General features: G+C 35.4%; 1 protein-coding gene and 1 long non-coding RNA gene across 2 annotated transcripts in view; both read left to right on the forward strand.

Moving 5' to 3' along the window:
• Positions 1-3,172, forward strand: part of LOC132114127 (uncharacterized) — a 4,773-nt gene extending 1,601 nt beyond the window's left edge. The window contains exons 2-3 of the mRNA XM_059522253.1: positions 167-289; positions 2,143-3,172. Coding sequence (XP_059378236.1) covers positions 279-289; positions 2,143-3,172 — 1,041 coding nt within the window. The 5' untranslated portion in view covers positions 167-278. The remainder of the gene's footprint in view (positions 1-166; positions 290-2,142) is intronic.
• An 86-nt stretch (positions 3,173-3,258) lies between these two features.
• On the forward strand, positions 3,259-5,208 carry LOC132114234 (uncharacterized). The gene is made up of 3 exons (XR_009425270.1): positions 3,259-3,395; positions 3,515-3,607; positions 4,347-5,208. It is a non-coding gene; the product is annotated as an uncharacterized LOC132114234 (long non-coding RNA).
• Positions 5,209-12,913: the final 7,705 nt, after the last annotated feature.

A 12,913-nucleotide genomic window follows, 5' to 3' on the forward strand; every position in this document is an offset into this window, starting at 1 on the left:
GCTACTGCAGTAAAACAACATGGTTACACAGACATCTTGCGCCCACTTGTTCAGGACCTTGAAACTCTTGAAAAGCATGGTGTATACATTGAACAGTTAGGAGAATGTGTGAAAGTAAGTGTACTTTTTGTGTCATCTGATAATCTAGGTGCTCATTCTTTCGCAGGACTACAGGAGAGTTTCACTGTTGAGCACCCTTGTCGGTTCTGCTTAGCAACGAGGAGTGAAATCCAGGAGAAGGCGGTCGGGAGCATTTGAACTGAGAACCAAGCAGGAGCATGACAGGCATGTGGCTGAAGTGTTACACGATGCGAGTTTGGTAAAGCAATATGGTGTAAAAGGTGGCTGTGTTTTAAGTCAAAGGTTGGAACATTTTCACACAGTTGGTGGTTTTCCACCTGACCTAATGCACGACCTTATGGAGGGTGTCATCCCTATTGAAATGTCCTTGTGCATTAATGATTTGGTCTCAAGGAAATTAATCTCTCTTGAATCCCTGAATCAAGCTATCAAGCAGTTTCCTTACAAATTCTCAGACAAAGTTGATCAGCCTCAAATCATCCCAGGCACATTTGCCTCAAAAGGTACCATTGGGGGTAATGCACATGAGAATTGGGCGCTTATTAGACTTCTGCCCCTCTTGGTTGGCTTTGATATCCCTGAGAATGATAAAACATGGGAAATTGTGTTGCTTCTGAAAGATATGTTAGAAATGACGTTGGCATTCAAGTTCACTGAGGATTCTCTTGATTTTCTTGATGCAAAGATCTCAGAACACAGACATTTGCTTTTAACAGTCTTTCCTCATTTCAAATTGCGCCCTAAACACCACTATATTGAGCACTATCCGCAGCTCATAAGAACATATGGGCCACTAAGAGATATGTGGACGATGCGATTTGAGGGAAAACATAAAGTGTTCAAGCAGGTAATCCGTGACACCAAAAACTTTAAAAATGTTCCACAAACTTTGGCTGTTCGCCATCAAAGACTGCTGGCTTACTACATTGACTCCCCCTCCTTTCTCAAGCCACCCATACAGACAGATAAGATGATGGGTACTTTGACGTCAACTTTCCCTCAGAACATTCAGGAATTCCTGAGAGACAAATATGCAGTTCAGAACACTGTCCTCGCAGCATCATCTGTGAGCATTGATGGAATCAAGTATGATCCAGATATGGTTGTATCTGTTGGTACTTGCTCAGGCCTACCTGATTTCAGACAGATTTTCAAAATTCTTGTCATCAACAGTGATGTTCTGTTTGTGTGTAAAGATCTGACATGTTGGTATATTGAGCACCTGCATTCTTTTGAACTGTGCAGTCCTGTGCTATCACTGTCAATTACCAAACCCTCGGATCTAAATTACCCATTTCCTTTGCCAGCCTATACACTTCGGGGCAGGACCTATGTTACGCTCAAACATTATATCATATGCTGAATGAATGACAATTCAGGTTTTAAAGGGACTTCAGAAATTCTGCAAATTATCATTATTTAGTCTCATTCTTATTCATTATTATTTTTTAAAAGATTTCTGACTGCTCTTGTCTATGTCAGAAGATCGCAGGCATAGCTTCAGGAGCACACAAAAGCATACATAATTTCATTAAACTAGGTGTTCAAATAGTAGATCAATAGGTTTGGTGAGAAACAAACTGAAATGTTATTTATTATTTTCTTTAAATTGTCATCCTGCATGTACTCGAGAGAGCAGCGGTTAGCTTAAATGCTGTCCTGTGTGAAGGGTTTCTCCTTTGCACAGTATATTTTGTTCAAGATTTATAAATAATTTGAATGAAAAAAAACCTGTATGTCAATCTTGAACAAATTCTCCTGTGCAAATGAGCAACCCTTCACACAGTATAGCATACACACAGGATATATACAGTTAAATGGATTATATATTGAAGTTCATTTCTCAACAAACCCATCCATTTATGCCTTAAATGCTTGAACTGTATTGCACAAGTCAGATGAAATTATGAATGCCTCTGTGTACATTACATTTTAAACAAGGATGAGTGAAACTTTTTGAACCATATTTTTTGCAAAGGATGGGTTTAGAATGATGAAATTGGGGTGAGCTGTCCCTTTAATTTAAGAAAACTAACTCAATTCTTTAACCTTTGTAGAGAGACCAAGTATGGAGACAACAACTGTACTCCGAGTTATAATTTGTGACAACGACATCCGAAAAATTGTACTTCCTGTGAAACCACAGACAGTTGACTCACTGTTGGAACAACTTGAAGAAAAGCTGGGACTTCAGTACAAGTTCGCACTTCAGTTTGAGGATCCAGACTTCAACAATTCCCTCGTGAATCTTACCAACATTGCTGACTTGCCAGATAAGCCTACACTGAAGATTGTCTCCCTTGTGACGTCACCAACCCCTAGCACAGCTGACACTGAAGTCCTATCTGTGGCTTCTGATCATCCACGTCATTGTCTACGGACTGCATGGCCAGAAACTTTCGAGATCCCTACTTTTCCTGTTGACGTTGAGTATAGATTACGTCAGGGAAATCTACAGTACATGCGAGATCAAACATACCTACAATTGTCAGGAGAGCTTAAGCATGAGATTCTCGAAAAACTCTCAGAAACTATATACAGTTACAAAGCTTACCCAGATAAGGAAGACTTCGAGGCTGTTGCTACTGCTTTGATACAAAAACACCCTTGCCTTACCCAGCCTGGCTCATCTAAGGGGTGGAATGGGTGGTATGATAGCCTTAGGTGGAAAATGGGCAATTACCGCTCAAAACTGCGTCAAACTGGATGCTTGGAGGTATCCATAAATGGTGGGAAAAGAAGAGGACTGCAGCCTCAGAGAAACATCAAAAGACCAAAGAGGTTTGAAATCAATTTTCTACCGAACTTCCCTGATGGTGAAGATGAAGCCAGCATGGAGCCCAAAAGGAAAGAGATGGTGGAAGAAATGAAGAAACGTCGTCTTAACGTTGCACTGATAGCCCGGAACATGAATTCTACATTTGCCTTGCGTAGAAAGGAATTGATAGAGAAGGAGCCTGCTGTGAAGAATACAGTGGAAAGGTGGCCAGCCCTCTTCACACAGAGTCAGGTGAGTCTTAATTGTTTTCCTATATCATTTCATCTTGAACATTTTCAAAGCAAATTTATCATTAACCAGTTTTGGTGTTAATTCATACTTGGACATTTCAGTGAAAAGAAATTGCTTAATGTCAGTTTGTCCTACTTCTTTTTTTTTTTTTTTTTAGTTTAATCGTATATCTGGCAAAAACCTGCAAACTGAATTCTTTCAAGAACTGGACAGATTTACTCCACGTTTCATCGATATCTTCAGGGCTAAAGGTGGAGGCATTGGTTCCAAACTTAAGAAGATTCTGCAGCAGATTGAAAATGACGTAAGCTCCTCGACTTATTACAATTCTTTTTCGAAAGCAAAACAAATGTTGCTTTTGCTGTTGTTTTTTGCTCTCTGTTGTGTAAGCGCTATTCAATATACATTTTTATAACTTTGCAGAAATCGAACATCAATGCGGGACGAACAGCCGTTCTTCACGGCCTACCACTCCTCCTCGGAGAGGACCCCTACTATTTTTACAAGACATGTTTTGTAAGTATTTTCTTCTCTGATGATTCTTATTTAACAGGCAAACTGTTCTTCAAACAGTTTTGATATCTAGAAAGAAGAGTTATGAAGGCAAGAAAAAGGATACTGAAACAAAGAAAGGGATAGAGAAAAGAAAGTGAAAGATAAATAAAAAATTTAGGGAAAAAGACAGTATAAGAAGATACATTTTATATTGCATAAATGAATAAAAAACATTTCTAAGAAAGACAATACATTATTTTGATAGTTTTAATTAATATAGCTGGCCTTCAGTTTGTCTTTTCATGCAGTTGTTTGATGTATGTATTCCCCCCTGCATCCACTCCTGTGTCCTGTTTGAAAAGGCCTTTACATTTAGAAATACTGTGTTATTAGTTTAGTTTTACATTTTAATGAGAGTATGTGCTCTTAAAGGGATAGTTCACCGCAGAAAAAATTGTCATTTACTTACCCTTATGTTGTTCCAAACCTGTATGAGTTTCTTACTTCTAGCTGAACACAAAAGAAGATATTTCGAAGAATGTCAGTAATCAAACAGTTGAGAGTACAATTTAATTGACTTCCATAGTATTTTTCCTATTATGGAAGTCAATGTCTACTCTCAACTGTCTGTTTACCAACGTTCATCAAAATATCTTCTTTTCAGTTCAACAGGAGATTTTTTCATTTTGGGGTGAACTATCCCTTTAAAAGATGTTTTGTGGCTTTCTTTGACCAAATTTTTATGTTTTCCCATTTTTAGGACTGTGATGAAAATGAAGACATGTCGGACATTGAAATAGGTATTCTGACAGTGATTCCCGAGGAATCTGCAACTGTACCCTACTCCCTGCATCTTGGTGCCACAACAAAGGCAATCATTTTGGAAGATACAGTGGTTGTGGATGATCTTGAAAATCTTCCACAAGCAACGTGTCTGCTCTTTGGACTAATTTATGCTCTAAACTTAGAGTATCCTGCAGCACTGAAATGCACATTCGACTTCATACAAAGAGTGATTTTGTCCCTTGGCCACAAGTCACTCAAACCTAAAATCCAATCACTGAAAAATCGCCTGATGCAGTAATAGATCATAGCCATGATGCTAGTTTGAGTGAATAGAAGCTGTCTTTAAGAAAACCAAAGAAATTGTTCAGTACTGTTTTACAGATACTTCAGTTTTTTCCAATTGTTGAAAATGAAAAAAAAAAATCCACATTTAATAGGATGTTTTGAAAAATTTCAAGTTTACTTGTTTGGTTTTAGAATAGTTTTAATATAAGAGAACTGTAGTAGGAAGGTGTTCTGTACTAAACTTGTAACATACTTGCAAGGTCTGCTTTTGAACACTTTGTAAAGATGTTAAAAACAAAGAAACATTGATCCTTTAATTGTCTTTTTATTTCTTTTTTTTTCTTGAGTGCAGTATGTGCTTTTTTTTTCTAAAATGTTGCTGGCGGGCAGTTGACGGGCATGCCTTAAGTAATGTTTTAAAATGAATACTGTTTTATAGAGCAAATAAAGTGTTCTAGTTTTGTGCCAAATCTGTTGTCTGTCTTTGCATTCTCAACTTAGAATTTTGAGTACAACTTGCTTGAGAAATTTAAGGCAATCAGCTTCCACACATTCGTCTAGTAAAATGAACAAGCCGACATGTTAGAAGAACTGTTTTGTTTAAGTTCTGCTTACAAATCTCAACTTAAAACTGTAAGTTACCTAAACTTTTGAATTTGAGTTACTTGTACTCAAGTTTTATGGTACCCTCTACAAATACACAAGTTAACTCTACAAAGTAGTAGAGAGTAGTATCAACTAAAAAATTATGACCTAATTTACTTGAGAATTTTGAGGCAATCAGTTTCCACAGCTTTTCTAAGTAAAGTCAACTTATTACTTTTTACAGTGCACTCAAAATCATGCATATTAGATATTAAGTGTTAAGTATTAAAACAAAATATATCATATAAAATCAATATATATAAAATCAATCAGCCTATTTATTTTTTATAAACCTATGGTCAGGTAATCAGGCATTATTTTCCCCATGCTGCATCTAACACAACAGACCCACCAATTGAGAACCTCTGCCCTAGAAGTACAAATCAACAACGATAATGCAATTAGAAAGTATTTTTTATTTTTTTTTGCTAAAACATTTTGATCTATTTTTAAAGATGAAACTAAAGAACATCTTATTGTATTTTGCAAAATGCTTGTGCTTACATTGCCTCCAGTGTTCATGCCAGTGAAACACCAGTCTCTATTATGAAAAGCGATGCTATTTTGTGTTCATGCATTGCATGAAAATCTTTTTGTAATAGGCAAGGCATGAGTATTTAAAAATGAGAAAGACCTGAAGCATTATTTTCAGATCTCAGTCATAAAGAGAAGTTTAAAACGTGCTTCCCCTACATACACTCTCAGATCTCATTGCAGCGATATGCAAAACCACAAACAATAATTTTCTTGAAAAAAAAAAAAAAAAAAAAAAAAATTCACAATCAATATAATTTCTGAAAAAAGCTTAGTGGAAATCAGGCCAGGTTTATCAGGGAGAGATTCAAGCTCCACTGTGGAAACATTAAATAGACCACTGGTCATCATTCACTGGAATTTTCATAAATGTTTACCTTCAGCCTTGTTCATATTTCATGCACAGCTGTAGATACGTGAATTACTGACGTGTATTGTCAAATCACTCAAAGTCTGAGAACATTTTTGACAGACTTCTGAAATGTACGGCAGGAAATTATGTAATCACATGCTACGTATGGAACTGCACAGGTACGGTATACAAATTTAATCTCCCTTACCCACCTGCCACACTGTCATCCACATCAGTACCTCTAGAATGCTTTCTATTGTGCAGTTCTTATTACACAACAAAACACAATACATTGAAATCCTGTTGTAAAATGAGACAGACTGATCCCATTCAGAACAAGATCAAAAAGCATTCTGCCAATAGCTGGTAGTATGACAATCACCTGACGTGTCCTGTGGTTGATTTAAATTGGAAAATGACACATTTTTTTTTTTACATTGAAAACAGTAACAAAGACTAAAATAGACTGGAAATATGCTAGTAAAGGTACCTCAGTATAATATATATACATTGGAATGTACTATATGTTCATGTATGCTCAATCTCCATCAAAACAGCAAACACCTTCTTCTTCAGCAAGGTAAATGTGATTACATAAAGCCAGAGGCTCTAAATGTCTGTCTTTTTCTCTGCTGGAGTAATCATATATCTCTCACAAATAACTGACAGCACCAGAATCTGTGCGCAGATATCTCCTGCTAGGCTCTAAAATACTCTAAAAGCTTTCTCATCTCGTTAGAAGTCTGTAATGCATTCATTTATAGCCTGTTTCACTTTGCTCGCCTCTTTACAAGCTCACTCTTATGGAAAATTTAAAGCCTTTTCACTGCACCGATTATTCACAAACACATCTAGCCGTCTGTAGATAAATGTTGTCTGTTTCATTTCCATGGAGGAAAAGAACGTTCATTTGCATCTCATCAATCTCCCTCTCTTTCCTCATGTATAAGGAGACATTGGCATGGGTACAAATTCTCAAGAAAGTCACAGATGGATTGGACCGCAAACAAGACAGACGTATTGAGGTTGAAAGTTGTAATTGGTTTATGCACAAAATGCAGTCACAGTCACCTTGGAGGGATTGAAAGAAAACTAGTTTTATATGCAGTTTAGTTTATACTAACAACAGTGGAACATTTTTTTTACATCAAGTTTCATCAGGTATATGAATACAGAACATCCTGAGCCAGTTAGTCTTGATCCATTAAAGAAATAAAGGCACTTTTCAGTCAAACCGTTGCATTTATTTACAGTTTCAGCCTTGAATCTTGACTGACCTTATGTGGGCGATGAAAGCATGTTTTTAAATCGTAGCCTATGTATTGCTATGGAATACTGAGGACTGGATATGTCAGGAGAATTACAATCAAGTGAAAGCAAAGGAATCATGTTTATATCACAGCAGCTCTTGAGACATTTGGTGTATTAACAGGTCTCCATCCACACAACCTGCAGGGCTGTTCTTGGGATGTGAACAAAGTGGTCTGGCCAGCAGACAGTAATAAGATCAATATCTAGCAGTGACTTGTGAACACATAAAAAGTGCTATAGGCCTTCTTTTTAATTTAATTCAATGACCTGAGAGACCAAATACCTCTAAAGGCAAAAGGCTTTCTGAGAATTAGAGCTCCGGACTGAAAAAAAAAAAAAAAAAAAAAAAAAAAAAATATATATATATATATATATAACAAATAAGGGTGCCAAACAGAGACAGGAAGTGTTATGTGTTTTGAAGAAAGTAAATACATGAGCATTCAAAAGTTTGGAGTCAGTACGATTCTGTTTATGAATAAGTCTCTTATGCTAATCAAGGTTTCATTTATTTGATCAAAAATACAATAAAAGCAGTAATATTCTGAAATATTATTACAATTTAAAGTAATTGCTTTCTTTTTTATTTTTATTTTAAAAAAATGTGATTTATTCCAGTGATGACAAAGCTGAATTTTCAGCAGACATTACACCAGTCTTCAGTGTCACATGATTCTTCAAAAATCATTCTAATATGCTGATTTTGTGCTCAGAAAACATTTCTTATCGTTATCACTGTAAAAAAAATACTTTGTTTGTAAATCAATTGCTGTTTGTAAATCAGACATCATGGCTTATGCTTTATTCGTTATTGAGTCCAAGTACACATCATTTTATGAGATGATCTGTGATGAAACAGCTAATGGACATACAATAAGTGTTACTGACTGACTATATTGTAAATACTTGCAAAAGCTATTTTTTGGAGCACTTGATACTTTTTTAGAAGCAGCATGAAATAAGATGTGATTTTAATAAATAATTTCAGTAAACTGTTTCACAAAGCAGTAACTACACACTGTTTTACAACATTTCCCTTCTTTTTATGATAAAGGGCATCATTATGGAACTTGCTGAACTCCATCCTTGTTGGAATGGATCCCTTGTGTTCTTGATCATTAAGTTCGGTAAGTTAGTCTGGTTATAGCTTCTGGTAGAATGGATGAGTGAAAAAACAAGGTGTTAACTTTCCCACAGGATTCCCCTTGGCTTGACATACAGCATACAGATATACAGTACACACAGAGAAAGAGAGATTAAAGGATGTTTGGATACATGCCTGGGGCTTCTTTTATATAGGAACATTCCACCATTCTGCAGAAGAGGATGGGTTTAAACCCTCACTTGTTTCTCCTTCTCATCTCTGAATGACTCTACAGAGAGACGACCACTCAACCTCCTTCACATTTCTACCCACCCTGAAGCCTTAATACACCTTAACACCTTAATATGTAGACTGCATCATCTGGCTTATGGTCTTAGGAGGTTTGGAGGGCTTTGTTGCACTAATATCGGTAAACACATCCCATAAAGAAACTAATAGGGAAAGAGAAAATTAGTTTAAAGAGAAAGTTCATCCAAAAATAATTTACTCATCCTCATGTTGTTCAAACCTGTGTGACTTTCTTTCTTCTGTGGAACAAAAAAGGTGAATATCCTGGACACTCTTTGTTAAGAAAGTGCATAGGGACTGTTTACCATTAAGATATCTTAAAATTGAGCCATACAATATGCAATATTCATACTGTAGTCCCCTGAAATCATTATAATAGATTTGTTTGAGGAACAGATTTAAATTTAATTTTTAGTTATTTACTGCTAATTTTCTGATCTAGTAAGTTGACAACTATTGCCACTAGTTATTATTCGTGAGTTGAACTCAAGGACCTTTTAAGTTTGATTCATGAACAAATTATTCAGACCAATCAACTGAATGATTGGAAAGATCAGACTTAAAACACAAACAAACAAACAAACAAACAAACAAAAAACATTCCTTCACAAATTTGACATCACTGCTTGTATGAACCATGACAAGGACGGCTAGGTTGATGTTAAGATTTTCAGTGAATGATGAATTCAAGATATAATTCACCCAATCTCACCCTCATGCCAAGTCTGTATAATTTTCATCTGTGGAACATAAAAGAAGACATTTTGAGGAATGGCTCAGGGTTTTATTATGTTTAGTTTTATTATTATTATTATTATTTATGTTTTTTTTAAATATATACACTATATATAAACATTGGTTTGCAGCCTTTATGTCAAGCTGTGTGCTTGTTGTTGAAAACTGTGAGAACTGCACAGCTTCCGTGATATGTGTTCTTCTTTCACTGTTGACTCTTTCTGTCCCATGAAGATCTCTTCTCCCCCATCAATGTATTACAGTTTATTGGACTGTGCAGGAGAGATGTTTCTTGAGAGTATCATTCTTGCTGTCCTTTTTCCAGCATAGCAAACAACTGCAAGGACTGACCGAGGGGATGTTTTTGGGGTAAGCTGTTCAAAATTGGGAGTGTATAAGATATATTTTTTTACTTTCATGGTTTGTGTCTCCTTCTCAATAAATACACACTGTGTACCACAGCATACAAATTTACTCTGAACAGCCAGAAGACCTTCGGCTCAGGATTTTTATGTGCCACAGATCTATGCCACAGGCAAGGGGAGTTTAAACTGTGTTCTCAGCTTGCATGTCTATCAGGGTTCCCATTCTTTCATGATCACCAGATTCAAAGACTTTAAAGGACTTTTTAAAGTACCATTAATTTTATATCAAGTACCTATAAGATTCATACCGCAGCATATGTAGCGTCACGAACGACCTCTTACAGTACTTAACATTTACATTTAGAAAAATTCTGAGTAATGAGGTTTTGAATGTGTAGGTTTCATAAATGTAACTGAGCAGTAGTATTCAAGAGAATTTTTAATTTCTGCTGTAATTCTTATAAAATATTTAAATTTGAAAGAATTTTCAATTATTTAAAAAAATAAAATATTGATTAAACAGGGCTCTAAGGTTATTTTTCTTTTTTAATAATTTTTTTTTTTTTAGCAGCACAGTCAAAAATTTAAGGAGTACCTTCTAATCAATCAAAAATTCTGATCAAATATTAGCCTTCCCATTATGAGATGATATTTTACTCAAATACCCTTTTATCTTTGTAAGGGCATTTTTCTAAATTTAAAAAAAAGTATGTCAACTTTTGTCAAATTAAATATATATATATATTTATAAGGTTTTTTGTAAAATTTCTTATTAAAACAATGGAATGAAAAGAAGTAGAATAAGAATAATTTACTGATCAAATGAATTCAGTATTAAAAAATAAAATGTACTACAGAGGTGGCACAGAAGAACACAAAAGTGGCTTGTAGGTATATTTTCAGATGGTTTAATGAGGCTCAGTGGTCCCATGAGTGCAATTAAATTCATAATTTCATGTTGATGTTAATGTTTTAAATATACAATTTTGCAAACAGAAATATTAAATGATTAAAAAAAACAGAAAAGCTACTTTAAAATGAAAGTAGAACTGCCAGTAGGTGGTGGCAAGTCAATGAATCATTCATTCAATTGATTAGTTCAAAGTCTCACAAAGTTCCATTATAATCAACACAGCTCTACAATGCACAGTGAATCTCTTATTTACACCCTGTCTACATTTTGTTTGTTATAATGAGAGGATTTGTTAGCTTGAAGAACTCAGCACTAAACAAAATGGCCTTTTTGAGCAGTGAGTAGATTCTGATTGTGTTCAATGAATCAACAGATATGTCTGTGATACATTACTCACCACTGCAAAAACACATTGTAAGTAGCCTACGTTAGAATCCTTTGAAGACCCCCTCAGCACAAACACAAATATGCTGATTGGGTCATTTGCACTGGTGCTCCTAAATATACTTTTCAAAGTCGCACGCAGTTATTTTCAGTTGCAAATGCACTGCTTCTCCATATGGATTCATAGGACTCACATGCTAAAGATTTTTTCTCGCCCCACCCCATCTCCACCACAGTCATTATGGCAGTTTAGTTTTGTCTTTGACACTGCATATGGGGAAATTTCTGAAATAGTACCATTTTACTGAACAAAAATTATATCAAGCACTTTCAAGGACCTATATTTGTTTTCAAGTACTTTCCAGGGCCTGAATCCATGTGTCTGATATTCAAGTACTTTCAAGGAGTGTTTAAACCCTGGTCTATATATGTACAGTATTTTCTTTTTATTTTTTACATTTTTATTTTATAAAAATCTATATTACTCTGTATACAATAATATCAATCCATCCATCCATCTATTAGATTGTCCTAATATTATAATTATATAATATACAGCCTTGATGAGCATAAGAAACTCACACATATATAAAATATATTTTGTAATAAAATATTACAAATATATATTTTTCATTATACTTTATATTTATTATATATATATATATATATATATATATATATATATATATATATTTACTATTTTAAAAGTTCTTTCTGAAACATAAACGTTTTTCCTGTGGCATCATTTTATTAAAAATCCCTTTTTAATAACATTAGAGGAACATTTACAAAAAGTGTAGGCACAATTAATGTTACTTTCCGCACATAATGACTCAAACAATCAATATGAATCCATTGTTGTAAATTATAAGTTACTACATATAGCTATGGTATAACAACTTATAAATCATCACATGTGATGGTTTCACAACACTGAATCTGTCTTAGCTGAGTGTCTGGCCTGCTCTGATGTAATGTTACATCAGCCTCCCTCTGTCTTCTTATTTACAGAACACTGTATCAGGCTTGACTGGAATGGATTTGTCTGAACACACACGTGCGCGCACACACGCATGCACACTTTCTCTCTCTCTCTCACACACACACACACACACACACACACACACACACACACACACACACACACACACACACACACACACACACACACACACACAGTAACTAATGACATGTGGTTTGACCTAGATTCAATTTCAAACCTTGTGTCAACATGAAGTAAAAAATAACACAATCAGTTCACAATCCTGGGAACAGGAGTTTGTTATCAGTCTAAGGTCTGCTTACTTGATAATCAGAGCACGTCTATAACAAGTGCAGTGAAATGGGCCATTGAAAGAACGAGAGAAAACAGTCAGTGTTTAAAGTGAGTGCCCTTGTGTGATCTGCATGTTACATGAGGAAAGGTGAGAATCAGATAGTATAGCTGAAGCATCATGACTCGGGGATATGTTGCTGCCACTAAACACCATAACCACAACATGAAACACCCCCTTTACTCACACACTGTGCCATAAATCACAGGACAAGATGGAAAGAGGAAGACATGGTAAAGGAGAGAAAAGGGGAGTGTTTGAGACACTAAAAGGCCAGCGAGAGGGAGACA

This window comes from Carassius carassius, chromosome 33, assembly GCF_963082965.1.
Source record: "Carassius carassius chromosome 33, fCarCar2.1, whole genome shotgun sequence".
NCBI lineage: Eukaryota > Metazoa > Chordata > Actinopteri > Cypriniformes > Cyprinidae > Carassius > Carassius carassius.